The sequence below is a fragment of the Dreissena polymorpha genome, chromosome 6 (assembly GCF_020536995.1).
Source record: "Dreissena polymorpha isolate Duluth1 chromosome 6, UMN_Dpol_1.0, whole genome shotgun sequence".
Taxonomy (NCBI): domain Eukaryota; kingdom Metazoa; phylum Mollusca; class Bivalvia; order Myida; family Dreissenidae; genus Dreissena; species Dreissena polymorpha.
Window position 1 is genome coordinate 32,070,201 of NC_068360.1, and position 25,638 is coordinate 32,095,838.

Below are 25,638 nucleotides of genomic sequence, written 5' to 3' on the forward strand. Positions count from 1 at the left end.
TCGTTAGAGTGCTTCGCCCACGGATCAGGAAGTTGGTAATCCCAGTCTCGCACTGGGCGAATTGTTATGTAGCCGATTTCCCAACATCTTTCTATACACGCATGCCCCGATTCAAACTGGATATATTGGGAAGAAAAACATTCTGATAGTTTCCTCAACATTTGGTCATAAGTTTTACTTCTATAGTGGTTACACTTGGTTTCAAATCTTTAACCTGCTGGCTTAGTTTACAATATGTCTGATTAGGTTTCATAAAGATTGAATCATAAATGCGGCATACATAATAGTCATAAAGTTTTAATAAGATTTGACCTAGTGACCTACTTGGTAACACATATGACCCACCTTTAAATACTATATAGATCTTGTTTAAGTTCAAATTCTGGCAATGTGTCATCAAGATTGAGAAAAAAAACTCAAAGTGTGGTTAAAATGCAAAAGTTGATCACCGAAAGACGAAGACGACGAACATGGAGTGATCACAGAAGATTAACGTTAGCTCGTCTATCTCAGGTAAGCTAATCATATTAAATGTATACTATTAACCTTAAAATCACTATCCGGAAATTAATGCATATGAAATTGAGACATAAAGTTTTAACACTGACCTTTGACAGAGGAGCGTTAACAATTTTATGACACATCTGACGTGGGGATTACACATGAAGTTATCTGAAAGTTCCGTGAGTCATTAACAAAAAATACAGAGTAGAAACAATAATTGTTAAACTTTTAACTTTAACTGTGATCTTGAGCTTTCAGCGAGGAAATTGGTAGGTGCACGCTACATATTTTTTTTGTCTTAGGGATAAATATCCAATAGTATATGTATGTACTCACAAATCTAAAAATTACAAATCGGACCTTCAATATTTGAACGTTATCATTAAAATGTGTAGAAGTTACAAAACATGAACACTAATACATATTTTGACCTTGACTTGTAACCATGACTTTTCATCTAGGAGCAGGGGTGTTATATGTGTCTCTTAAAAGATATTCGAGGCTGTATTAAAACCATTTAAGTTACAAAGAGGAAACTAAAATACATGAGCTTTGACCTTGAATTATGACCCTGTTATTTGACCGACGAAGTATTCGCGATACATTGTTTAATCGTAGAGAATAATACTTCAAAGCTATCAAAAAATACTCTCCGGTATGTATAGGTTACAGAGCGGACATGAAATACAGTCCCTAAATCATATTTTCAGAGGCCTAACTTCCCAAGTACTCCCCTTTAGCACAGGAGACTAGTAAGTAGTAGTCAAGGGATTTTAATATTTACAAACATGTTTAACGTGTTTTTAAGCCCCGCTAAATAAGTTGACTGTGTTCAACACTAACCTAGTCCACTTTTATCGACATATTCAAAAAAGTGCGCATAATATATTATCTTGCCTTAACCAATCTCAATTTAATGAACGCTTAGTTTGTAATGGTTCTTAAACATGAAAAATAAGATTATAACTGAAACCGCCTGCTAAAGTCTACAAACACACACTTCTAAATGTTGTCATGCGTAGTTGCTCGCGATGGGAGGTAAAACTCAGATTAGACTGTAGTTAATACATGAAAGTAATGAAATCAATGATGTAAACCACTAAATAGTTTGTTTTATATCTTGAAAACGACAGTCAAGAAGAAACGTTGAGGTAGGTGGATAGAGGCCCAGGAAAAGTATAAAACAAGATATATTGGCTTTGCAAATTAATGCTTCCGAGGGATTCACAAATCACAGGTGAGAACATTATTTATTTTGTAACATGTTATCATTATTATTATTATTATTATTATTATTATTATTATTATTATTATTATTATTATTATTATTATTATTATTATTATTATTATTATTATTATAATTATTGTTGTTATTAATATTATTATATTATTATTATTATTATTATTATTATTATTATTATTATTATTATTATTATTATTATTATTATAACTATTATTATTATTTTCATTATTTTTATTTTTATTATTATTAATATTTGAAAAATAGTAAATTCAAAAATAATCCAAAATCATGCAATTAATGATAACATTTATATTACATATGCTAACGTTTTTAACGAGCGTAAACATGTGTATTGTTGGTCCCAAAATGCGACCTATGTTTGGTATTGAAGTATATTTTGAAATGGATTTTCTTTTATTTGAAAAGGCCAACTAGAACACTTGTATGGTATTCAATTATTAAGGTATGGAAGGCGTAAAGCATTTTTTATCTTCATCCGTAAAAGACTACAACATATACATATTATCATACACTATACAATGAAGATAACTATGAACACGTTTTTCTAATAAAATCAATAGCTTTTATTTTTTTAAATTTGAAAAGCGGCAATACAGCAGCGCTCAGTAATATACATTTTTTATTAAGCATGGTCTTTAATTGAGTTCTATATTTATTTATTTTTTTGGCTGAAAGTTAATAAAAGCCATAGAACAATGAACATTAAATATGGATTGTAAATGTATTAACACGTTATTCTTCATCGATCAGGCAGACAAAAATAAAACAATGTCACACACCAGCGCAGTCACACAATTGCACGCGCGAATCACCTTAAACGAATGTGAGTATTTTTTAAAATTCGATTGTTTTTGTGATGTTTTAACGTCTTCCTTTCTTTGTTCTGACATAATTCAACGGTAGTTTTATTTCTAGAGGTATACTACTTTCCGTAAAAGTTCAATTTGTTAACTGGGTTCCTCGCCGGAGGGTGAATATAGAACCAGGGGGGGGGGTGCTGTTTTTTTTTTTATAAATAACTTATAAAGATATAATATATTTGCAGAAATGAAAACTATCTTGAGATCAGATATGACTTGCGCTTGACAAGACACTTCGTTCTGGGCTATAATTCATGATAAAAATAAAAGTTAAGCAACCAATTATACACACTGTATGCTTAACGGAGACGTTTTTTCTTATTTTTTAAAGTGCCTCTTGAGTTGTTGTAATGCAAGAAAACAATTGTCGGCTGGTCCCATTCCCTGATCAAATGAAATATATCAGGCACCAATTATAGAAAACGTGTCTGGATAATGATGTTCGCATGTTCGCATGTTTTTCATTGATATCTTTCATTTTTCTACAAAATGTTTTTGAGCTTATTTGTAACTGCACTTGGCTTTTATTTTTATTATTGTCACAATTAACTTTAACAATTTTAATAGAATATAATGTGCATTTTAATTCACGGACGATGACATTTTGCTTATAGGGAATACTAAATATATATACGCTTATTTAGTGACACTTTAACTACATAAACCAGAAGCATTGTCGTTTTGAGTTTTCGTTTCGAGAAAGTAAACATATCTGTTTTAACAATTACCCGATATGGTAATTATCCCGTCATTTACCCCTCTTTTATTTTCGAAAGTAAACGCGTGCTCAGTTTACAAACAAAGTTGGATACTCAGGAGTGAGTTCTAAATTGATAAAGCGAGCATGATGATGAGAAACAATGTGTATGTTAAGTTTCTAAGGTAAACATACAACTTCAAGATAAAGAATAAAACATTTGACATTGAAATAACATATCATGATTGATTCTATTTCTTCTCCACTTATTGGAGATTCTCAACTCGATTAACAATAGGTGCATGTAAATATATATTTTACAATTATTGCAATCTAGAATCTCAGCGCAATACTAAATCAAAACAAAAAACAACAGTACCAAACACATATATTACTATAAACATCAGAAGAGAAGTCGTTACATACTGGAGAGTTATATTGGTAATTTTTCTAACTGTTACTTTATTATTCAGTCTTCATCGAACCACACATGCATTTGTAATAACAAGGTAATATGGATTTACGTTTCACAAGACACCTTCCTATATTTATTTTATGAACCGAAATGATGCTCGTCAAAATTTAAGTTTCATAATTCTAAGCTTGATCCAACTGCGTCAAAATTAATAGTTTTATAATTCAAAGCTTGATCCACCTGCTGCGTACTTACCGGAAAACCGAAGCTAAGTGTATTTTGTATTGTTTACTTTAAGCAACGCTTGATTATACACCATATTCACGAAGTTGTAGGTAGTTATAGGTGCTGTATTGGAGAGACATTTTAAAAACGACACAAACAGCAAAACCACCAGAATGACGTCCCTTGATAGCATTGTTTCGATAAAGTAAGAAATCCCTTCTACAAGCTTTTAAATCTGTTCTACTTTGTCCTAAAATGAACCAATTAAATAAAAACTTACTGAAACGTCTCACTATACTTTTCCTCCTCAATTTCTTGAAAACTCCCAACAAAGTAAAACAATAAATAATTTTAAACTCCAATCGACTCACAAAACTACAATACCTTGATAAAAACTCTACTGAAATAAGTAAACAAGTTAGTATCTACTACTGGATCTTCCTACTTAAAAGCCGTCCCTAAAACACAAAATGCTTCTTATCTCCAACAACAAAAAACTATAATTGTATCATATATAATTTTACTTTCAAACCAAGTAGAGCTAAACCCTGGGCTTCGAACTCCGAGATGGCCATGTGGTTGCTGTGAAAAAAATGGTTACATGGAAGAACAAAGCGCTGGAATGTGACACCTACAAAACCCGGTACCACCTTCCTTGCCAGGGTGACATGTCGGATACCATTTACGCCATTATGGACAGTAGCAATAGTTCGTGGCACTGTCTTATATGTGGTCTACCATATTTCTCTAGTTCTTTCTTCAACCATAGTGACAGCCTCTATCTCTATAATAATTGCTCGGTACTAGGCTACCCAGATAGCCCTGGTGAACTCTTTGCCACATCTTTACTTAAACACAAACTCAAACAACAAGAACAACAACAACGTAAAACTAAAAACATAAACAAACCTCTTAAGATTGTTAGCCTACATTTCCAATCACTTAAAAAACAGAGCTAGATCTCATTATAGAATCAACATGCCCTGATGTAGTAATTGGAACTGAAACCTCGCTTGATCCAACTGTCTCGTCAAATGAAGATTTTTGTTAATGTGCGGGATTTGTTTAAAACAAAAGTATACGCTTTCTCTCCTGAGAAATAAAAAAAGACATTATCAAACATTCACTTCTTTTGGATACGTTGTAGACACTTATTTTCAACAAATTACATCATACTTCGCAGCGGTGGTAGTAGCAATATAAATTGTAGTTAATGTTCTTGTAATATAAGCATTTTATTTAATGAATTATTATCATTAGTAGTATTATTATTTAATCACAACTATTTAACATAAAATGTATGCACCCATTTTTGAACTTTAAAGTAAAACATGGTACAAGTTTGTGTTCCTATCAACAATAAACGTTAAATTAGCTTTTAAACTCATTTCATTACAATACAATAGACGAAACAATCGTGCAATATAATAAAATATCTCACCATAAGCATCCTAACCAAAAGGCACACACTTTTTTATAGTAATCATGAAAAACATGACCATAAATTTAATCATTCCTTTATTATCTAGCACACTAATAATTCTCATCATTACAGGTAGAACAGCAGCTGCAACATCATCTTAAACACGACTTATTTTCCTATATATAATCTTGAAGAACATGATTATGGCCTAAAAAATCACGTTTAAGTATTGACACAATTATTTTCATAGGACAAAACAGATCATATTCTGTTTTCGACTTGAGATTATACAGCTCATCGTCATGAACACATAAATACATAAATAAAAATAAATAAAATAAATAAATATATATCATTATTATTATTATTATTATTATTATTTTTGTTGTTGTTGTTATAAGTATTACTATTATAATAATAATAATAATAATAATAATTATAGGTTATTAGACGTTTCACTGTACAATACGGAGATATATTTGGACGAGCACACAGTTTGACGTCATATTGGACGAGCCGTTAGGCGAGTCTAATATGACACCAAACTGAGTGCGAGTCCAAATATATCACGTATTGTACAGTTTAAACGTCTAATAAGCTTTTTATTCTTTATCCCTTTCTTCAGCTCTTTGTTTCATTTTAATTTTGATTTTAAAATGCTTTATAATTGCATCTATGCTATTTTCAAGACAAGCGCCCGTGTGAATCGATTGTTCTACATTTGGATACTTTTTCTTGATAACGGCTTTAATCGTTATAAAACAATTGCTTAGTGTACTCAACTGTCCAATATGGTAAAAATACAGACTTTTTGGATTCAATACCGGAATATATTGGACGGTCACGTGGTACATATGAAGAATGCCGATTGGATGCATTTATTGGATATAGAATAATTATTATTATTTATTTTTTTACTTTAATAATAATAGTTAGTATTATTGTTATTATTATTATTATTGTTATTATAATTATAGGTTATTAGACGTTTCACTGTACAATACGGAGATATATTTGGACGAGCACACAGTTTAAGTCATATTGGACGAGCCGTTATGCGAGTCCAATATGACTTCAAACTGTGTGCGAGTCCAAATATATCTCCGTATTGTACAGTGAAAACGTCTAATAATCTTTTTATTCTATATCCCTTTTTAACGCTCTTTTGTTTCTTCTTTAAAATATATTACCAAACCAGCTTTCCGTATTTTTATTTTCATTCACCTGATTACGCAATTTATGACGTATCTCGTGTAACGTCATTTCTCTGACGAAACATACTAGTATAAGCAAGACTTTCTGCATTTTAGGGACAACACTAATCACTATGGACGTGTTTGTGTTTAACAGTAAATTAATCATAAATTAATATTTTTTTTAAATCATCGAACGAATCCAAAACGTATTTCGGATTGTGTGTTTGTAATGTATAATTGTTAACTTCGATAGGAATAAAACAACTCGCTCCGACAGGATAACGAAGTCGTAAATCGTGTTTTGGGTCAGAATGGTTAGCATGGGATACAAACGCTATCAAAGAAAGTGTGGATTTAAATACATTTCGATAAAGGGATGGAATAACAGAAAATGGAAGGGCATATCATTGAACTGTGTTGCTATAAGCATTGGATTAAAGCTGTCATTGAGGTTAATAAAATAGAGTTTTTGTTTTGCTGTTGCATTTGTTTTTCAATTTCAAATAATAACAATATCACTTGCTGTTGCATTTGTTTTTAATTTCTAACATTTATCCAATTTATTTATTTAAGAAATACAATCTAAATATCGCCTGTGTGAATCGAATATTGTACATTCGGATACTTTTTCTCGGTAACGGCTTTTATCGTTATAAAACAATTGCTTAGTGCACTTGTACTCAACTGTCCAATATGGAAAAAATACAGACTTTTTGGATCCAATACCGGAATATATTGGACGGTCACGTGGTACTTATGAAGAATGCCCATTGGATGAATTTATTGGATATAGAATAATTATTATTATTATATGCCATAGAATTATGCTTTTTGCAATATACGGATTAATGTCAGTTATTTTGTATAAAGAAAAGATTATTTATGTATTAATATGTTTAATTTAAGTTAAACTACAATAAAAAAAATGCAACACTTATTTTTCTAATCAATGTTCATTGGTCGTTTGGTTTCAGTTCCAAGATGTTCGTCTACGTTATAAGTTCATCCTTCATCGTGTCACTTGTGGCAGTCTGTTGTCAGACCCGTAGGATCCGTAAGTGATCTATGTAATTTGTAATGAAAATAGTAAACTTTTTTTGAAGTGGAGACTGTCCGTTTCAGGCGCCTTGTTTGGAAGTAAGCTGTGTGATGTATGCAGACGTTTATAATATAAAGTCTATTGATAATGCATAATATTTAGATAACAGTATAACCTATAAGAATCATGCAAGACGGTATGATTGTATGATGGTAACTTGGGATGAAAGAAGACCAATATTGTAGATCACCGGGTCAAAAGTCAATCTCACATGCGCTCGTAACAATAAATTAGGTGAACAAAAACGAGTATATTCATTTTGTGCAGGTAAAATGGCAGTTCGACTATGTGAACACCCTGCCATACTTTATATGTACAATTATTTCTAGAATTGTCGTTTTTAGTTGTTCGTTTTTAGTTGTTCGCTTGCGAACAACTAAGGTTAATAACACGTTTTTCAAGCCGGTTTGATTAGGTACGATAAACATGATAACTTCCACATCTGCGCCGACAAAGAGTTGTATACTTTATTCCAGAGGTTTCAGTTCTTCACCTATATTCATTCACAAATGGACACATAATGTGAATATCGTGTCAAATGGATTTTTTGTTCGAACGGTGCATAACAGAAAACAATCAATGAACATGTTTTTAATTATCGCGGAAGAGAATGGTTATGAATGATTAAAATATTCTACTATTTGCTGCGTCTTAATCACGTGGTAGTATAACGCAGCACAGGTAATTCAAAATCTGAGGCTATTAATGAATACGGGAAAATAAAACTACTGCTAATCATCAAGTATATTGGGATATCGAGAGTCCAATACACTAACACGCGGCTTGCTAGTTCAGCGGGCTGAAATTTGATATGTCTGGGAAAAGTTCTTTTGTGCTCAACAGATAGCGGTGATCAGTTCTGTATTTTCAATCGCACGGATGATAAATGGTTATTTAAGATTGTTTATATTAATAGTTCTCAATTTATAAAACGTCGAACATGAGTTCCCCAATTAATACATGTAAACCATAGAAAATGACAAAAAATGCTTTATAAATCGCTAAAACCAAATATAAGAAAACACTAAATATAACAAGAAATATCTTTTAAAAAGATAATCGGCGTAAATGCTGACTTTGAATTTATGTTTTAAATTTACGTTTCTTAATAATTAAATTGAAAATAAAACATAAACAATTGTGTTTTGTGTTTGTTTCACTTGTTAGTCGCATATTCACCCACGATATTTGTGTTATTATAGGCAAACCACACATTAGTGTAAGTAGATACAAATTATACTGTGGTAGTTCACATCATATGTGTCCTCACATGGCACATGGCTTTCTATGAGTTCATTTCGTCATCATCGAAATTTATCGTATGTTTATATTTTATTAACGCGCCGTATTCTTTCGACACGTTTAAAAACACTTTCATAGCCGCGTCATGTGAAAATGGGTCTTATGGCGATTTGGCACGTAGTTCAAGTCCAATCTGTGCCTGTGCGCAGTCTTGCGTTGCTGTCCGCTATAAAATCACTCAGTGTACTATGGTCTCATTATGTATTTTCTGACTAGACTGAGAGATGCACAGGCAAGGTTGGCTATGATGGGCGCATAAGGCATAAGACTCATTTTCGCATGACGCGGGTCTTCAAAAATCTCATTGCGAATATTAAATGACACATTTAAGCACAATGCTTTTCGATACACAATAGAATTCCAAAAAGCAAATAAAGCAAACTGGCAAATAAGGGTAGCCTATCCAGGCGTTCAAGACAACATGTGTTGTAAGATAATTAAACGATTTAAATTTCCTCTTATCGTGACAATATACTATTTTGGTAGTGTTTGTTTTATCATCTTGAAAGCAAAACTCTGCTTATCGATAGTCAATTATGTCTTCCCCTGACGATTTAGTGACCGAGTACAGACCCTTGTCAGACTTAAGGTCAGAGACTGGTTGACACCGTGTTAACTGCTAGGGAAACAAGTAATGCATCTACAACAATATACGGGTCACAAGGGCTGTCTTTATGACTACCTTATTCGTCCGTAAAACGTATTGCTCGCAAATTTATGTTTTGTGTTTATTTTCATCAATTATATTATTGTATATTTTGAATGTGTGTATGGTGTCAACATTAAAAAGTTGTGTACAGGATATTTCCATCATGAAATTATTTTCTTAGTGCTATAGGTTTTTGATATTCCAACAATACTCATTAAATATGATGGCAATTGCAAATTTTCTTTAATATTTGGTTCTCATTATACCAATTTCATCATACTTTCTATGCTTTCAGAACGTCTTAAAAGGGACATGTTGTTGTTATTTTGTATAAGTTTCTCTATAACATGAATAGGATGATATGCAGTGCACACACATCTCGACCGGTGCGTTGACACACACTCTTTATAAATTTGAATGGCTTGACATTAGAAAAACTATAACCTAAATTGACAAAATGAGTTGCGTGTAAGATTATGCAATAGTAAACAACTTCGGTGCCTTAAGCGCATTGATTGTTTAGCAAAACCAAGAACGGTAAACGGTACAAAATATTAAAGTGAAAGGAAATATGAATAGGGATATACGTTTTGAGTTTTGTTTTGTACAACAAAAAACAATGTAACAAGTTGATTTGGTTGTCATATTTTGTTTTTGTTTCGGTTGTAAGGAAATCGGAATATTAACTAATATGCGTTGATTTTTGTTTTTCGTGTTGTCGAATGCACAACGAAAAAACGACGGTATATACACGGACCATTGCATTTAAACTGCATTTCGTAATGAATTGTAAATGATTATCTTTTTAAAAATAAATTGCCATTAAGTTTTATTCCCAGGGTTGCGAGAGAATGTGTATATTTTACTTTCATATATTAAGTTTTGTAGTGTCATTTTAATAGTCATGGTTGCTCATGCGTTTGCGTTTAGTTATTTAACCACGATTTAAAGTGGTTTTGGAAATTTATCTTTATATCTAGAGGAAATATAGATTTAACATCTTCAAAGCAAGTCGCGATATTTAACTTACTAGGATCAGATTTTTTAATTTTATAAAATCTGGTTAAAACTATATTTTGCTAAATACAAGAAAGAAAATTACTCCCAATTATGTGCTATATATAATATAATAATACTGATACTATTATTCTTAATTTAACACGATTAATTTTAAAAATTGTGAAAATTTACATATTAAAATATGCAACAGTTTTTAGTCTATGTTGTATAATTGCTGTATGTTTTTATCAATACTTAAATGTGGCCTAATGGGCATTTACCCACATTAACATCATCAACAATAACACTAGATATAAACAAATTATCCCCGGTCTGACGCTTCTATAACATCCGGCTAACAGCGACAAATCTTTATGTGGATGGTAGGGTATTATTTTTTTAAGAGCTTGGGACTATTCGTGCCAGGTAACGGAAAATTGAATACATTGAGCGTAAACGAATTTATTAATGCTTCAATGAACTAGGATGAATAATATTTAATTTGGTTTTGATGATAGTCATGACATTAATGTTCCATGCTTTTAATGCTTGGTAATGGCGCTTTTACATCAATTTGTGCTAAATAGTTGTTTTCATGTTAACGACTCATCTGAAACGTATCGGGATTGTGCACGTTTCAGTTCGGTGAATTTTTTGTTGTCTATTCATGGTTCAAACCTTTCAAGCATTTAAACGATCAGAGTATTATAAGTTCATTATATTGCAAACAATACGCAATCAACAGTAAGAGCTTAGGCAAGCCATTTGTGTCACTTTTAATGTAATGACTTAACATTGACAGACTCTAATCAGGTAGTTTTAGCGACACACATTTTAAAATAGGTTTATATTTGCGGCAATTCATTTTAAATCCCTTAAAATGCGAAATTAAATTCATGGTCAATAGTAAGTTTGGAAACCTCCACCAGCCGACCATCCGACCTATAGAAAAAAACGAGCGGATGAAAAAAATAGTGTTACATATAGACACCGACACCTTTCTGTTATTTTGAGGTAAGGGCACCGTCGATACTAAACATGTTCTTTACTGACTATGTAAACTGGCTCCCATTCATATCTGTGTGAGGTGTTCAGCCAGATTTTAATCTTTTATATATCAATATTATATATTGATGATAATATATTGAATAAAATTCACCCTGAAGAAGCAAAATATAGCGCATGTAGAAAAAAAATCTCGCCCATGTAGACAATATAAGTGAAATATGATCAAGCGATATACTTTTATTCCATAGGTCAGTGTTTCGAGCCCAAATAAGGGTAGCTTTTTTGTTTCTTTAATTTTATTCTTGTTTATGTTTTTAATGGATCTTTTAAGATCCTATGTTTACATTTATCAATATTAAGCATTTAATGACAAACTGTGAAGGTCCCTTTAAGATGTTTACTAAAACATTGCCACAAGGTAAATATTTAGAACTTATTTGCTGTTTATTTAATTTAAACGTGATTGTGTTTATTTGCCTTTTCAGCGAGGTTACTTTGAAGTTATTATCACTTTAATCTTTTTTTTCAAATCATTAATAGAAAAGATAATTTCAGCTTCATATTGGGAAAACAGGGCTTAATGTATATGCATTAATTGTCATTCCAGTACCAGATACTCTCTTTAGACAAAAACACCATAAAATCAGATAGTTTCTTCCTAGATTAGCTTGTGCGCATTGCACAGGCTAATCAGTGTGCATAGGCTAATATGAGACACCACTTATTTGACATGCATTAAGCCCCGTTTTCTCTGAAAGCAGCCAATATGAACAGATTTCAATGACAAACTGGTCAATGTCGTCGCACAAGCTGTTAAACACTATTGATTACGTACACACACTCGCTGTCTGCAGTGTACCAGTGGTGAAATATAAAGAGACAGATGCGGTGGTTATAGTTCTTAGCGTAGTTAAGAGCAGACTGACGTGCAACACATACCACTAACCTTAGTTGTCCGCAAGTGAACAACTAATAACATTAATGTTTACTTTATCCCACTTCCAGGAGCTGCATGTTCAATAATCTCAAATACAAAGTAATGCACTTTATTTGACGGGATTTTATTTCAATACTGTTACAGTTAAATTGTCCCCCAAAAAGTCCTTTTTGAAAATGTATTATTAATCTGCACAGGCAAATCATTGACGACGCCATACGCTTTTATGGATATTTTCTTTTCATTTTAAAGAAGTCTCTTTTATGCAAACATCGAGTTTATGCGGAAAGTGTCGTCCATGTTTAGCCCCTGCAGACTGCTTAGGCCAATCTGTGATGACACTTAACGCACATGCATTAGGTCGAGTTCTCTCAGGACGGTGCTCATTAAGTTATTTTTTATGAACGGTAGAACAATGAATAACAGTAGTTTATCCGATTCCAGATCTGCACGAGGCCCGTGTTGTAGGAGAAGAAAAATATGATCTTCTCTCCAAGCACAAAAGACAGGTATTTAATTCCACTTTGTTTCTTTTTAGTTATTTGAGAATAACATGTTACTGCCTGATCTTTTTGTAATATATCAGGCAAGGCTTAGAATAATATAACGGCGAGGCTTGTCGAGCCGTTATTGTATTCGTGCAGAGCCCGATATATTACAAAAAGATCATGCAGTAACCTGTTTTTCTGTTTATCATACCTCTACTTCCCCGATTTCAAAGAAATAATGAAAATAATCGCTAAAAAGCTGCAGCTTAAGCGGGAAAGAATCTGACTTTTGTCGTTTGACGTGTTAATAATGACGCCATGAGCCCGCGCGCTTAATATTTGTAAAAAAAATGTTTTTTGTTGTTTGTGTTGCATTTTGTTTTAAAATATATTACATCTTGGTATCAAATTATTTGTTTTGTTGAATCTGATTTGATTTTACTAAAAATGAGTACTTTTTAGTTGATTCCGAGTAATATGACCATCATCAACACATTACTAATATAAGAACTTCCTGTTGACCATGATATAAAAATATATATCAGGCAACGTTATATCAGGAAGATATCAATTTGGTGGTATGATAAATGTGCATAACGTGTCTTCCCAAAATTATCTTATGCAGTCTGCAAAGGCTAATCAGGGACGAAACTTTGCACGGTTATGTTTTTTATAAGAAGTATCTTATCAGCACAAATCCAATTAAGATGGAAAGGGTCGTCCCATATAAGCCTGTGCAGACCATAAAGACTAATTTTGGTTGAAACTTAACGAAAATGCATTTATGCCACTTTTTTTATCGAGCGTCTATTTATTCGCAACCGAAGAGGTAGGTATTATAGCAATACATTTCGTTCGTCCATCCTAAAGTCCTTAAGTCCTCTAGTCTGTGCATAAAACGTTCATGTCCGCTCAGTATTTCCTTTACACTTTGACGGGATTTCATGAAGTTTGCCACAAATGATAATGAATTAACACGTAGTTTATAAAGCATAAGTCAGCTGTACCGAATCAAGGTCACTGTCACTCTTCAAAATCAATGATTTTAGCCGCAGTTTTCTTACCCCCTCCAAATTGTCTATGACGGATGTTAATGAACATGGCCTCACATGTTAAAGTTAGATAGACGATGTGCAGAAGGTAGGAGTCAGTGATGCAATCTCAAGGTCAAATGTTGGAGCCTACCTTTTCGCGTCTGCTTTAAATCTTCTATGCCCTTTGATAGATTTTCAATAAGTGTCCCTTAAATGTTTAGAGCAATTGAGTTGGTGTGCTAAAGGAATGATATAGACCTGCCGACACAAGGACAATGCCCAGGTAAAAGTTAGGGTTACAATTGCCGTGTTCGTTTCGATATCGTTGAAGGATTTTCATGAAGTTTGTCAACAAAATTTAGTTCGCGCAGAAGTATGTGAGTCAGTCAAGGTTGATCCAATGTTAAGGTTTATTTTAAGGTCCCAGATTTCAGCCTCAATTTTGATGTCCGTTCACCTTCTCATATATCTTAGAAGAGTTCGATGGCACCTGGTTTAAGAGTTAAGTTTATAGAGATAATGAGCTTAAGCATGAGTAAGTCATGCTATCCCGAAGTCAAAGACAAACTTCAAGGTAAAAGTTTGAGCCTCACATTTCCTGTCCGTTCCAAATCTTCTCAACACATGAAACGATTTTCTAAACACTTGGGTAAAACGTTTATGAAATGAAACGATATTCAGAGGGCATTAGTCTGTAATGCCAAAGTCAATGTCGATGGCATACTTTACATTCAAAGATTGAGCCTCCATTGTAAAGTCTGCTCAATATCTCATATACCCTTTAGACGATTGTCATGAAAGGTGGTATAAATATTTACGTCATTGACAATATATCCAGCAAGAATGAGTCAGGCTGAGTCAAGGTTAAGATTGTAATTGAAGATCAAAAGTTTAGCCTTCGTGTTATTCATATAAAGTGTTGCTTTCTCCTTTAACCAATGGAGGACTTTCATGAAAAGTTTATATCATTGAGACGATGTTCTTAGGGCACGAGTTAATCACGATGACTCAAGCGAAGTTCACCCCTGTATGGTCAAACGAATCGTGGTGGTGGATATGGCAGTCTCATGATCTAACCGTCTATGTTGGTTATCGGTCGTAGGTTAAATATGTGAAAGCACAGTTCCCCATGAATATTTACCTGTCAAATATAGGTACAGCTTAAGAAAATGATGCATGTGGGTTAGAAATAGAACAAAGTAACTTAAATTATCTCAGCGTGATGATGAGTAAAAAATCGGATAACTGATATCTCACTTAACTTAATTAATTACTATTATATGGCTCTTGATAAACCCTGGTCTATAAGCCTCATAATACACTTTTTAGTAGAAGATCAAACCTTCCGCTATCATCAACCTACAAATATGACCACCCATCTCTATGGCTGCCATCTCAGCCTTTTTAATTCTTGATGACTGTAAATACTAAACGAGCACTTTTTCTGAATATTTAAATCAATAAATAATAAAAATGTTAACCCTAACAGTCAACTATGGGATACTAATGACATAAATAACTTTACAGGTTTCTTGCGCAGACAGGTACGCCAAGATAACTACTGGACACTCGGCTTGTCTGCCGAGGAATAATAGCGGTAATTGTTTGTCAATTGACCCTCGTTCTTGGAAATCTGGGTTAATTCTTTTAGGCAAAAAAATTCGTCTCCGATTAGCCTGTGAAGTCCGTAAACGCTAATCAGAAAAAAGACGACACTTTTCGCTTTAATGGACTTTTTCGTTTGAAGGATTTCTCTTCTAAACTTAAATCCACTTTAAGCGGAAAGTGCTGTCCTTGATTAACCTGTGGAGACAACACAGGTTTATTGGGACTAAACTTTACGAATACTTTATGGACATGTATTAAGACGAGTTTTCCTAGAACGAGGCTAATGTTTTTATTTCCATTTAGACATAGATGCATTCGAGTACCATGAGTGAGTCATGTGAAAACTGAATGCTTATTATCGATCTGGTCTGAACATTCTTGTGAGTCATGTTAAAACTGAATGCTTGCTATCGATCTGGTCTGAACATTCTTGTGAGTCATGTAAAAACGGAATACTTGCTATCGATCTGGTCTGAACATTCTTGTGAGTCATGTGAAAACTGAATGCTTGCCAGCGATCAAGTCTAAACATTTGTGTGGGTCATGTGGACTCTAAATGCTTGCTATCGATCTGGTCTGAACATATTTGTGATTCATGTAAAACCTGAATGCTTGCTATCGATCTGGTCTGTACATTCTTGTGAGTCATGTAAAAACGGAATACTTTCTATCGATCTACTCTGATCATTCTTGTGAGTCATGTAAGAACTGAAAGCTTGCTATCGATCTGGTCTGAACATTATTGTAAACCATGTGAAAACTGAATGTTTACTATCGATCTGGTCTGAACCTTCTAGTGAGTCATGTGAAAACTGAATCTTTGCTGTCGATTGAGTCTGAACGTTCTTGTGAGTCATGTGAAAACTGAATGATTGCTATCGATCTAATCTGAACATTCGTTAGAGTCATGGCAAAACTGGATACTTAATATCGATCAAGTCTGAACATTTGGATGTAGTTGCACCGAAAAGTGACACATGGATAAATATTTATCTGCCTGCATATCTTTACATTATTTGGAACAGATTACGATGTATGTAATCGACTCCATGAAAAGTACCATAGCAATGCGTACATTATAGACACCTATTGCCGGTGGGTTATTTTACAGGTGGCTTTATTTTCCCAAATGATTAAATGTCCTGCAAACTAATAAAGCTGTCGCATATGCAGTTTATTGATTCATGTATGTACCGGTGAAAAAAAGTTATTCAAAGAACAGTGCGTCTTAAACAGTTTCGTATATCATACAATAACGCAATGCTTTGTTGTTGCTGATGATAAGGAAAGGAAAAGTGATGTGTTATTGAGGTAAATTCTACACGATTACGTGATTATATATATTCCTGTAGTTACATGCCTCGCTAAGTGAAAAGCAGTTTAATGCATTTGCGCAAAGTGTCGTCCCAAAAAAAGCCTGTGTAGTCCACACATGCTTATCAGGACAATTCTTTCCGCCTTTATGATACATTTAATTAAAGAAAGTCTCTTCTTAGCACAACTCTGGTTTAGGCAGAAAGAGTTATCCCTGATAAGCCTGTGCACAGGCCAATCTGTGATGACACTTAACGCACATGCATAAAGGCCATATTTCCCAGAACGAGACTCATTTACATGTGTTTGTCCAGGTGTAGAGCCTGGCAATCAGCAGTTGATTCTGGACGCCCACAACGCTGCTCGGCGTGACGTCACACCCACGGCCTCCAACATGCAATTGATGGTGTGTGCCAATCAACCAAGAATAACACGAAACGTTTGGGTGTTTTCATTAGCGTTGTTCTATTGTTATTAGCGCTGTCATATTGTCGTTAGCGGTTTGTTACTTTCATCAGCGCTGTCATATTGTCATAAGCGATGTTATATTCTCATCAGCGCTGTATTGTATAAACTATCCGAAATTCTATCTAGTGTCAATATGTTTAAATCGGCATTTACACAAATCTGACAGGAATGTAATACATAATCATATTCAGCAAGTTATCAACGCATATCATCGACTTATCTGCTAATTTTATAATCTTCTTAATAATTCTTATTAAAAAGTTATTACTTCCACAAATTGGAGTTTTTCTTTCATTTCAGACTTGGGACGAGTCTTTAGCAAATATTGCCCAGAGATGGGCGAAAAACTGTCATGTCGCTCATGAAAAGCCCTCATACAAGAGATGCGATTTTGGTACGTGAGTAGCCATTACTCGCGCATCAAATCACCGTGTACTTCAGCAGTATCCTTGTACCACCGATATTATTATCCTTTCATAAACTTACTAGTAATTGTTTTGGGTTAGACATAATTCGTTTTATATTGCGTTCTACAATTTACACTTCCACAAAGGCCGCTGGTCAATTGTTGGTTACATTCAAAACTCCCTAGAAAACAGTTGTGTTTACCAAATATATATTCTCGTCCGCATTACATTAATTTCTCAATTGCTGTTCGTCGCTTTTCTGCGGATGCCACGTGGCTTATGGGTCACTTTTTAATGGCTCAAACCCCCAGATCTTTGCATAGACTATGCCAATTCAGTTCTCTTCATGGTTAACGTATTTGCCGTGTGTTTTTGCTATTTTTGCTTATATTGTGTTGCCATTGGTTACTTGCCATACATACAGGACCCTCTGCAAAATGGGGTTTCTCTCATATTTATGCAGCAGAAGTCTCGATTTCATTTCAGTCATATTCTATGATACGATCTAGGTACATGTGCATAACATCGGAATAAAGACTTAAGAGCTACACTCAGATCATTTGAGCCTCGTTATCTGTAATCTGGGCATAATGCATATGCGTAAAGTGTCATTCCAAATAAGCCCCTGCGGTTAGGGGCGGCACTTTCCGCTTTTAATTTTATTTTCGTTTAACGAAAGTATCTTCTTAGCGAAAATCCAGTTAAGGCGGACAGTGCCGTAACTGTTTAACCTGTGCGGACAAAGGTAATCTTGGGTGACAATTTCAGTATAAAGAAAGTAAACTCCAGCTGCTGGAGCAGTATTGCATTCTCATGATATACAATTTGTTGGTTCCTTTATTTAAGGCCAGTGACCAATAGCAAAAACAGTACGAAACAGCACAATACGAAACAACATACACACATAGAAGAATAAAGCTGGGGGTCACCTCCATGGAACGGTCAATTGGGGCTTTAAACCGGTTTTAGAGCGCACAGCCTCACACTTGGCCCAGCAATATGCATAATACATGTAAATGTAAATAAAATGTAACCTGATAGCATTGCAACTCAAATTAAACAATAATAAAAGGGAATTAAAGCGCATTCAATTTGATTATCATTTAATTACTTAATGGTAGGAAGAAGACCAGAGCAACAGAGTTTCAACTTTTCAAGGAACGATGAAATGAAATTCAGCGCATGCATTACACACAGTTTTCATAGAACGAGGCTTATTTCTCGTCTGCTACCACGACCATTTATCGTCCGTTTTATGCAATTATTTCTCGCCTGCTTCAGGGCGCTTTTCAGTGGGTCAGAACTTAGCATATGGCTATGCCAGCTGGACGGATGCAATCGGAGGATGGGCAAATGAGAAGAAGGACTTCATCTACGGTGGCAACAATACAAACAAAGTTGTGGGGCATTATACTCAGGTAATGATCGTTTGGTTAAGGGAAAATGTTAAAGATCGGGGTTTTAGTTGGCTGTGATGACTAGTGCATCGTCTCTCGATTTTAAAATTAACCTCCAAAACATTGGGATATAAGTCGTCCATGAATACTCGGCGCAGTATGCAGCGACGTCACTTTGTTGTTTTTTTCCGTCAGATGTACACAAACAAAATACATTGTTTAAATTTGTAAGAACTTCTATTGCTTCGCAGTTGTATTAATACTTTTTGTAAAACTTCTTTTGATCTGCCTCCTTTCGGTTTGTGTAAGGATTAACACGAGTCGAATTGGGTAATTTAAAAATGTTCAATTACTTAACAATGAAATATGTGTCGATGAATTGCAAACTCAAGCCTTTGTTGATATTCCACCTGCTCAATGTTCCCATTGGCTAATCCATTACCCTAAAATGCTTAATTAATGTGCTTGCTATACATTTTTGTTTATAAACAATCCGATTATCAAATAATTGCCACTTAAGTTATCAAAATACTAGACAGTAGGCCTAGATATACTACAATTACCGGTATCTTGTTTCCAGATGGTGTGGGCACATTCATCAAAAGTTGGCTGTGGATATGCCGTCTGTAATGGTTGGCCTTATTATGTGTGCAACTATGGCCCAGCGTAAGTTTGGTACTGTTTTATCATTCTGTTTTCAATAAAAATATTTCCAGGTCGTCTCAAACGGAACGATAAAGAGGTATTTTATTTAGACCATAAATTTACACCCATTAACATTTTGTTCCTCATATCAGTGGTTGCAAGTTAAACCCAGTGGGTGCAAGTTGTACCGAGGGGTTACTCGTTATGGTAGATTTTGTTAGTTCTACATGAAACGTTAAACTTGTATCAGTCGTTACGTTATAAGCTAGTGGTTACCGGTTACACTAGTTGTCACTCGTTACACCAGTGATTACACATTGTTCGAGACGTTACATGATGAATGTTCACTATTATTATATGTACTGCAATCTGGGAAAACTGGGCTTATACTATGTCCGTTTAGATTCACCCCAGCAGTACACACAGGAAAATCAGGGACGACACTTTCCGCTACATTGGCAGTTTGTTTAGAAGAAGCCTTCTTTAAACAAAAAAACTATAAAAACGGAAAGTTTCGTCTTTGATTAGCTCGTGCGGACTGCACAGGCTAATCTGCGAAGACATTTTACGCGCATGCATCAAGACCAGTTGCCCAGAATTTTTCTTGTATCTTACAGTGGTAATTATATGGGAGTACAGCCGTATGCAAACGGTGGAAAATGTGCCGAGTGTCCCGATCGCTGTACAAATGGACTGTGTGGTAAAAATTTGTTTATTACTGACGAAAACAACGTTACTGAAGTTGCTTCAAAATGCAATGCAATTTCAGATTTGGTCATTACAACTAGTTCATTCGTTGCCGTGTAAGTTCAAAGTCATTAAAAACCAATAACAACAGATTTATCTTCCTTATAATTAGTGTAACAACAATCTTATAATTTGTTGAAAATAGAATCTGATACAGACACAATGTACGAGCTCATCAAATTCAATAGAAAAAAAAACATTTCAGCCGCGCTCTGTGAAAAATGGTTTTAATACATTGACGTAAAGTGTCGTCCCAGATTAGCCGGTGCGGACTGCACTGGACGGCACTTCGTTTAAAGGCAGATTTTTATAAACAAAAAACCAGTGACGGCGGAAAGTTTCGTCCCTGATTCGCCTGTGAGGCATGCACATGCTAATCTGGGACGACATTATACGCACGTGCATTGATATATTTTCTTTAATCAATCGATGGTGGATAAGAAGAAGAATTACGGGTCGAAGTTGTGATATTCCGCCAAGTCATAAAATTACAGCTTTGGACACAATGTTAATTGAACACTATTTTGAATTCCTGGCGGTGTTAAGACCCAAGGTTATTCTTACGATTTTACCTGCCGTTTTTAACGAAGTGCTAGTCATCAAATTGCCTTTATGAAGGAGTTCAATACAAATAGTGCCAATCTAGATTATTTATACGTTTAATGAGTTAACATTTACTTGTATAGTATATATGAGAAGCGCTGTATGAAAACGGGGTTTAACGCATGTCTTTAAAGTGATCTGCAGTCCGCACAGGCTAAATGTGACTACACCTTCCACTTTATTGCATTTTAAGTTAAGGAAGTATTCTCTTATCGAAAATTCAATTTAGGCGGAAAGTTTCGTCCTTGACCAGCCATTGCGTATTGCACATGATATTCTGGGAATACACTTAACGCACATGCATTAAACCTTGATTTGACGAGCTAGTTTAGAACGTATTTAATTTTCATCATTCTGAACAGATCTTAAGTGTAGGAAATACACTTTCAAACAATGAAGTTAATAAAAGTATTGATAACAATTATGTTTATTATAATCATGGTAACTCAAATGATTATTTCGCAATGTATTTAATCGATTATTGGTGTGCATATATCAAGGAAATGTGTATCATTTTTTATTATTGTTCAAATATAATCTATCATTAGAGTGGCTTGTCTTGTTGTATAACTGAAATAGCACTACATTGGCCGATTTTTTAAAATATTTTATGCGAAATATTTTGACAAACACATATGTAACCTAATCCCCCTGTACAGTTATCTGTTGAATTTCAAACCACCCGGGCCTGAGCGCAACATCAAACGTAGCATTGGCTCTTTTATTAAGGCATCTCAACAAAGTGGTTGCGCCCATGATAAACGGCCGTGAACACCTACTTCTTTGTTTTTATTTTTGTCTAGATTGTGGCGGGTTGGTGTGTCTAAACGGAGGTGTTCTGGACTTGAAGGAATGCAAATGTAACTGCAAAAAAACATTTCACATGCAACCGAATTGTGCACGTGAGTTTCGATACCACAGACGAAGGGGAAATATTACTTGTATTTCTTATTGGTAGATATTTGTTGATATCCACCAGTGTTGTATTTATTGTTAAATGTGTGTCGATCTCATACTCTAAATTCGTAATACTGACTATTCTTCTCATGTATGTTCGTTAAGCTTACATTTGTCAGAAGTTTTTTTTTTATGTTGCTTGAGTTGAAAATGAAGTGTATAACGTACCTTTTCTGTCTTTCCTGATTGACACACGTAATTGATACCAAACTGTATGATTGCTATGAATCTCTATCGTGCAATCCCACTAGTCGTTGTATCCACTTACTAAATAGTGCGGTACCATTTGTTGAAATTACCTTGGGTGATTGTTTAAATCAATGCAATGTTCATTTAAAAGAACCAGTGCCCGTATTCAATAACTGATTCTAAGAATGAATTCTAAAATTTGATAATAATTTAAAATTGTAAAGTCCTAAAGCTACTTAAAAGTCAAGAAAAGTGTTGCAGTCACAGTTGTAATTGTATAAATATCGTAAATACCAATATCTTCATTTTTTAAGCACCATTTCAAGCCTTTTTATGTGCGCACACTTAGGCATTTTTTTGTAACGATTATCTTGCAGTGAAATGCGAGGGCGCCGTTGATAGTGTCCACTGCCAAGATTTTTACTTCGGAAAATGCGAGGTTTGGACCAACGTACCAGTTGAGTGTCCCAAAATGTGCAACTGGTGCCCATACGCGGGTAAGAATGATATCAGCCGCTTTCTATGAAAACTGGGCTTAAATCATATGCATCAATCTTCATGCTAGATAAGCCTGTATAGTGCGCACAGGCTAATCACGGACGACACTTTCCGCCATCACTGGATTTCCGTTTAATGGAGGATTCTTTTAAACGAAAATTTCGACAAAAAGCGGAAAGTGTCATCTCTGAGTAGCCTGTGGAATAATCAGTATCAAAACCACCAGCAGATCTAACTCTGGAATAACTCCGCCGGTGCCTCGGTATTTACAAAGTCCTCCTTAAGCATTTACAATGTCATCAGAAAGCAGTTACAACTGTTATTTAATGAACCACCATCACTACAATATCATTATTATAACACCATGTTCACTACTTCCGCAACACCACTACCTCCATCATCACGACCATAAACACCACAACCAGCAATAATACCTACACATCTTAATGACCATAACACCAGCACTACTTTATGTCATAAGAACACTACCACCGCAATCATAACAAAGCGGTCAACTAAGCGAACATGATAGATATAGCAATAGGACTCCACAACATTAACTCCATCGCCACATTAACTACAAGAAATCCTTCACATGTCCCCATCATAACAAACAGACGTCAGATCTAGTATAGATTGACTGTAACACAAACTACATTTATACACATTTATACACACATAATATAGATGTGCATACTAGTCCCAGGTTCGTTTTTTCTGTTTCAGACGCGCAATTCCTCAAGTAACCTAGATCGATCAGCTTTATCTCTCAACGGATCATGGAAGCCTTTGAACAAAGTGCTTATTTATTGATGCATTATAAATTCGCATGTACAATTCATCGTTTTCTTTCGGTTGGACAATTGTAAATTATGTTATATATTCATGTGTGCATGCATTGGCTGTTATTTAAATGTGTTTCTTCGTTTACTTAACTTTAACGCATTTAATAGTTTATTGCTTTACGTTGATTCCTATCGTTAAGATATTGTTGCGAATTTGATTTTTGACATGTTGTCAACTACTTCAACTTGCTGTATTGACCAACATAGAAACATTTATTTTTAAGGAGTCAAGTTATTCTAGTATCATATACGTATGCATGTTTATAGTGTATCGAAAAGTAAGATTTTGTTTATTTCTTTAATTTTGAATACATATACAGCAGCTGTTGTGTTTGTTATTGTTCATATAAGCGGTGTACGTAGATATCAAACTCATTATGTGCGGCTATTCTTTCTTTTAACTGATATAGTTGTTGTTGTTTTTGTTATGGTAAGAGTTTATTTAAAAAAGCAAGAAAAAGCAATAGAACGAAATCCTATTCGATCTATGCACATGTTAAATCATATATTGCTGTTTTTTAAATTAAAAGATTAAGTACCGATAACAAAGTGCAAGCCATTTGAATAATTAAGTGCGCAGTTGGTAAATCAACCATTATTTTAATAAATAAAAACAATTTTCATGTTCTATGTACATTTAGCAAAGATAAAACAGGAATTGTTTCTCACATTAAAATAGTTACCGTACTTTTCAAGATTACTCAACAAATTAACAATAAAACTGGACATTATCAGTGTTTTGGTAAGCATTTATATCTGAGCTATATAAATTCTAATCTTGCACATATTCACGAAACACAACTTTGTTAATTTAATTTTTATGTGTTTATTTTTCAACATGATTGCAACTACCTTAGGCGTTAGTGCTAGTTCATTGCATCTTCGAATGTAACTTTATAATGCCATAAGAAGAAAATAGAAAAAAGAGGTATGTAATGCTCCCCAATTTTTAAAGCACGGGCAGAAAACGAACAGCAGACTCTATGTTAACAGAGGCTTCTTACGCTTGGTAGTCCACTTTTAAATTCAAAAAGTTTTACGGTCTTTTCCGTCGCTTCCGGGGGATAACTCTTGTTTGTCCGAAAGGGGGATTAAAGTGGGCATACCCTCGCACTGGACAATGACGCATACCAGTAAAACGCCAAATAGGCTGTATTTGACTCCGACCCTAATTGAAATTTCAGCCAAAACTAGGTGGGCCCGAAAGGTAGTTAACAAGATGTATTCATGTACTAGGTCGCTTGCGGGGGATAACTCGTGTTTTTCCGAAAGGGGCCCTAATAGGTGCACACCCACTCACTGAAAAAATAACGCATAATGCGCTTAATAGGCTGTATGTGACTGCGACCATAATGTAAATTTCCAGCTGAAACTAGGTGCGCCCGACAGGCAGTAAAAGGGAGGTGATCATGCAATATTTCACTTCCGGGGGATAACGCCTGTTTGGCCGAAAGGGGGCCTTGAACGAGCAAACCCACTCTTTGGCAAATGACGCATCCCAGTAAAACGATTAATAGGCTGTATGTAACACTGACCCTAATTAAAAGTCCCAGCCGACACTAGGTGAGCCCGACAGGCACGTCTCTTCCGGTGGATAATTATTGTTTGTCAAAAAGTGGTCCTTACAGGTGCATACACATTAACTTGATAAATGACGCTTTATGCGCTTAATATGAATGTGACTCCGACCCGAATTTAAAGTCCGAAACTAGGTGAGGCCGACAGGCAGTCGACGGGAGGTGAGCGTGCACTAGCTCGCTTTCGGGAGGGAGATAACTTTTGTTTTTCCGAAAGGGGGCGTTAAAAGTGCACTCACTGGAAAATGACGTATACCAGTAATACACTAAGTAGGCTGTATGT

General features: G+C 34.6%; 1 protein-coding gene across 1 annotated transcript; it reads left to right on the top strand.

Annotated features, from left to right (window-relative positions):
• The first annotated feature begins 1,478 nt into the window (after nucleotides 1–1,478).
• LOC127835225 (cysteine-rich venom protein latisemin-like) lies at nucleotides 1,479–24,102 on the top strand. The gene is made up of 12 exons (XM_052361548.1): nucleotides 1,479–1,741; nucleotides 7,559–7,638; nucleotides 13,023–13,087; nucleotides 15,628–15,697; nucleotides 17,337–17,428; nucleotides 17,791–17,884; nucleotides 19,179–19,315; nucleotides 19,875–19,960; nucleotides 20,557–20,639; nucleotides 22,093–22,191; nucleotides 22,813–22,932; nucleotides 23,660–24,102. The coding sequence occupies exons 2-12, from the start codon at nucleotides 7,566–7,568 to the stop codon at nucleotides 23,677–23,679; spliced, it is 939 nt and encodes a 312-aa protein (XP_052217508.1). The 5' UTR covers nucleotides 1,479–1,741; nucleotides 7,559–7,565; the 3' UTR covers nucleotides 23,680–24,102.
• Nucleotides 24,103–25,638: the final 1,536 nt, after the last annotated feature.